The following is a 2,059-nucleotide window of genomic DNA, read 5'->3' as shown; positions in this document are numbered from 1 at the left end:
TTTTCCCTTTTTCCTCACTTTATGGACCAACCGTGCGTTCAGCTAGAGCCAATTAAAACTACCCCAAGTGTCAATGATCCATATATATATAAATATATGTAACGATCCAATAACTTTCATGTTTTCTGTACACGTGTGGACTCAGTACACAGTCTTTCCGGCTGTCTCCAGCTCCTCTCTCTCTCTCCCTGAATCTCTGAAGCTCAGAGTGGACGGGAGGTAATCCCCACCATGTGAGTGGGCGGTGCGGGTACCGGAGGCGTGGTTTCTCTCTTTTTCTTTTTTCCTTATTATTCAAATGCCGCTGTACCTATAAAAGGAGTGCCTGCGCGCGTCAGATAGTTTTCTCCAATGGGTAAAGGTGACTAAATTCTAGTTGTCTCTTTCGCCGGCCCAGTCGCATCCTATCGGCAGGGGAAGAGATGATGCACGACTCTGGCGGTGTCCAAATGGCGAGGGCGCTGAAACATGCAGCCCTGTGCCTGATGCTGCTGCCCCGGTTCCTCCTGGCCGCCGTCATGCTGTGGCTCCTGGATTTCTTGTGTATTAGGAAAAAAGTGCTGATGAAAATGGGAGAGAGGCAGGACAGCCCGGACGACCCGCCGGTGTGCGTCTCCGACTCTAATAAGATGTTCACCTTGGAGTCCCTCAGAGCCGTGTGGTACGGCCAGAAATTGGACTTTCTCAAATCCGCGCACCTCGGGCGCGCTGCGCCCAACACAGAGGTGATGCTGGTTCAGGACCGGAGGCAGGTCCGAATCCTGGACTGTATGAAAGGGAAGAGACCGCTCATCCTTAACTTTGGCAGCTGCTCCTGACCGCCATTCATGACGCGCCTGACGGCGTTTCAGCGCGTCGTGAGCCAGTACGCAGACATTGCGGACTTTTTAGTTGTATATATCGAGGAGGCACATCCGTCGGACGGCTGGGTGAGCTCGGACGCTCCATATCAGATCCCCAAGCACCGCTGCTTGGAGGACAGACTGAGAGCCGCTCAGCTGATGCTCGCCGAGGTACCGGGGAGCAACGTGGTTGTGGATAATATGGATAACTCATCCAACGCCGCGTACGGAGCTTACTTTGAGAGACTTTACATCGTGAGGGATGAGACAGTAGTGTACCAGGGGGGCAGAGGTCCAGAGGGATACCGGATTTCCGAGCTCAGGAACTGGCTGGAGCGATACAGGAACGATCTGGTGAATTCCCAAACAGCGGTGCTCCATGTGTAGTTAAAAGATGCTGAACTGCCTGACGCTCTGCCCATTCTGCTTAAGTGTCCAACTCACAGTGCAAAATATTCAGATGCTGCTATCAAATGCTCACACATGGCACGTTATGGTTTGTTTGTTTTGTTTGTTTTCTTGCGTTAAGATATTCAGGACTCCTTGACAAATAGCCTCAAGTCATGTTCAAGCCTAACTCTAGGCTGTAGGCTGTTTTATTGTGCTCGTCTCGACCTTAACTGATTGCTCATAGCGATTGTCCCTTTTTTTTCTTTTGTATGGAAAAGTCTTGAATCAGTTGAAACTGCATTCAATTAGTAATCACTCTATTTTTCTACAATACTGGTGTGTGTGTGTGTGTGTGTGTGTGTGTGTGTGTGTGTGTGTGTGCGTTCAGGCTAATATCTCACTCTGGTGTTTCTGTGAAGTTCGGTTTTTAAAAGGCGAAGCCAGAAAACCGACACTGATGTTTCTGACACCGGGAGCGGGTCCATATTAGCAGGATGCCTTCCTCGATGATCGGTTGCCAAATAATGTAATGTTGAAACCATGTAACTGAACAAATGTTTTTAAATAAATGTCAGATCACACATTGATCCTGTACTGTCGACTGTGGAAAAAGCACCTTAAAGTTCCCATACATACATATACATATATATGTATAGGATACATATATATGTGTTTGACTGTGTTTTTCCTGGTGACATCACACCTGCTTCTTGTACAGATGTTTGATGATTGTTTACAGTCAGAATGTGTCTTTGTTTGATTGTTTATCTTGCTGTTTTTCAGACTTACTTCCACTGATTCCTGCTTCTCTAATCAGGCCTATTCAG

The 2,059-nt window shown here is 47.7% G+C and overlaps 1 protein-coding gene across 1 annotated transcript; it reads left to right on the top strand.

The window, feature by feature from the left end:
- Positions 1–346: 346 nt before the first annotated feature.
- On the top strand, positions 347–1,812 carry LOC143335909 (thyroxine 5-deiodinase-like). The gene has a single exon (XM_076755602.1). The coding sequence runs from the start codon at positions 423–425 to the stop codon at positions 1,227–1,229; it is 807 nt and encodes a 268-aa protein (XP_076611717.1). The 5' UTR covers positions 347–422; the 3' UTR covers positions 1,230–1,812.
- Positions 1,813–2,059: the final 247 nt, after the last annotated feature.

This window comes from Chaetodon auriga, chromosome 18 (assembly GCF_051107435.1).
Source record: "Chaetodon auriga isolate fChaAug3 chromosome 18, fChaAug3.hap1, whole genome shotgun sequence".
Lineage (NCBI taxonomy): Eukaryota > Metazoa > Chordata > Actinopteri > Chaetodontiformes > Chaetodontidae > Chaetodon > Chaetodon auriga.
Note: the sequence above shows the minus strand (reverse complement) of the source record. Positions and strands in the feature narration are given on the sequence as shown.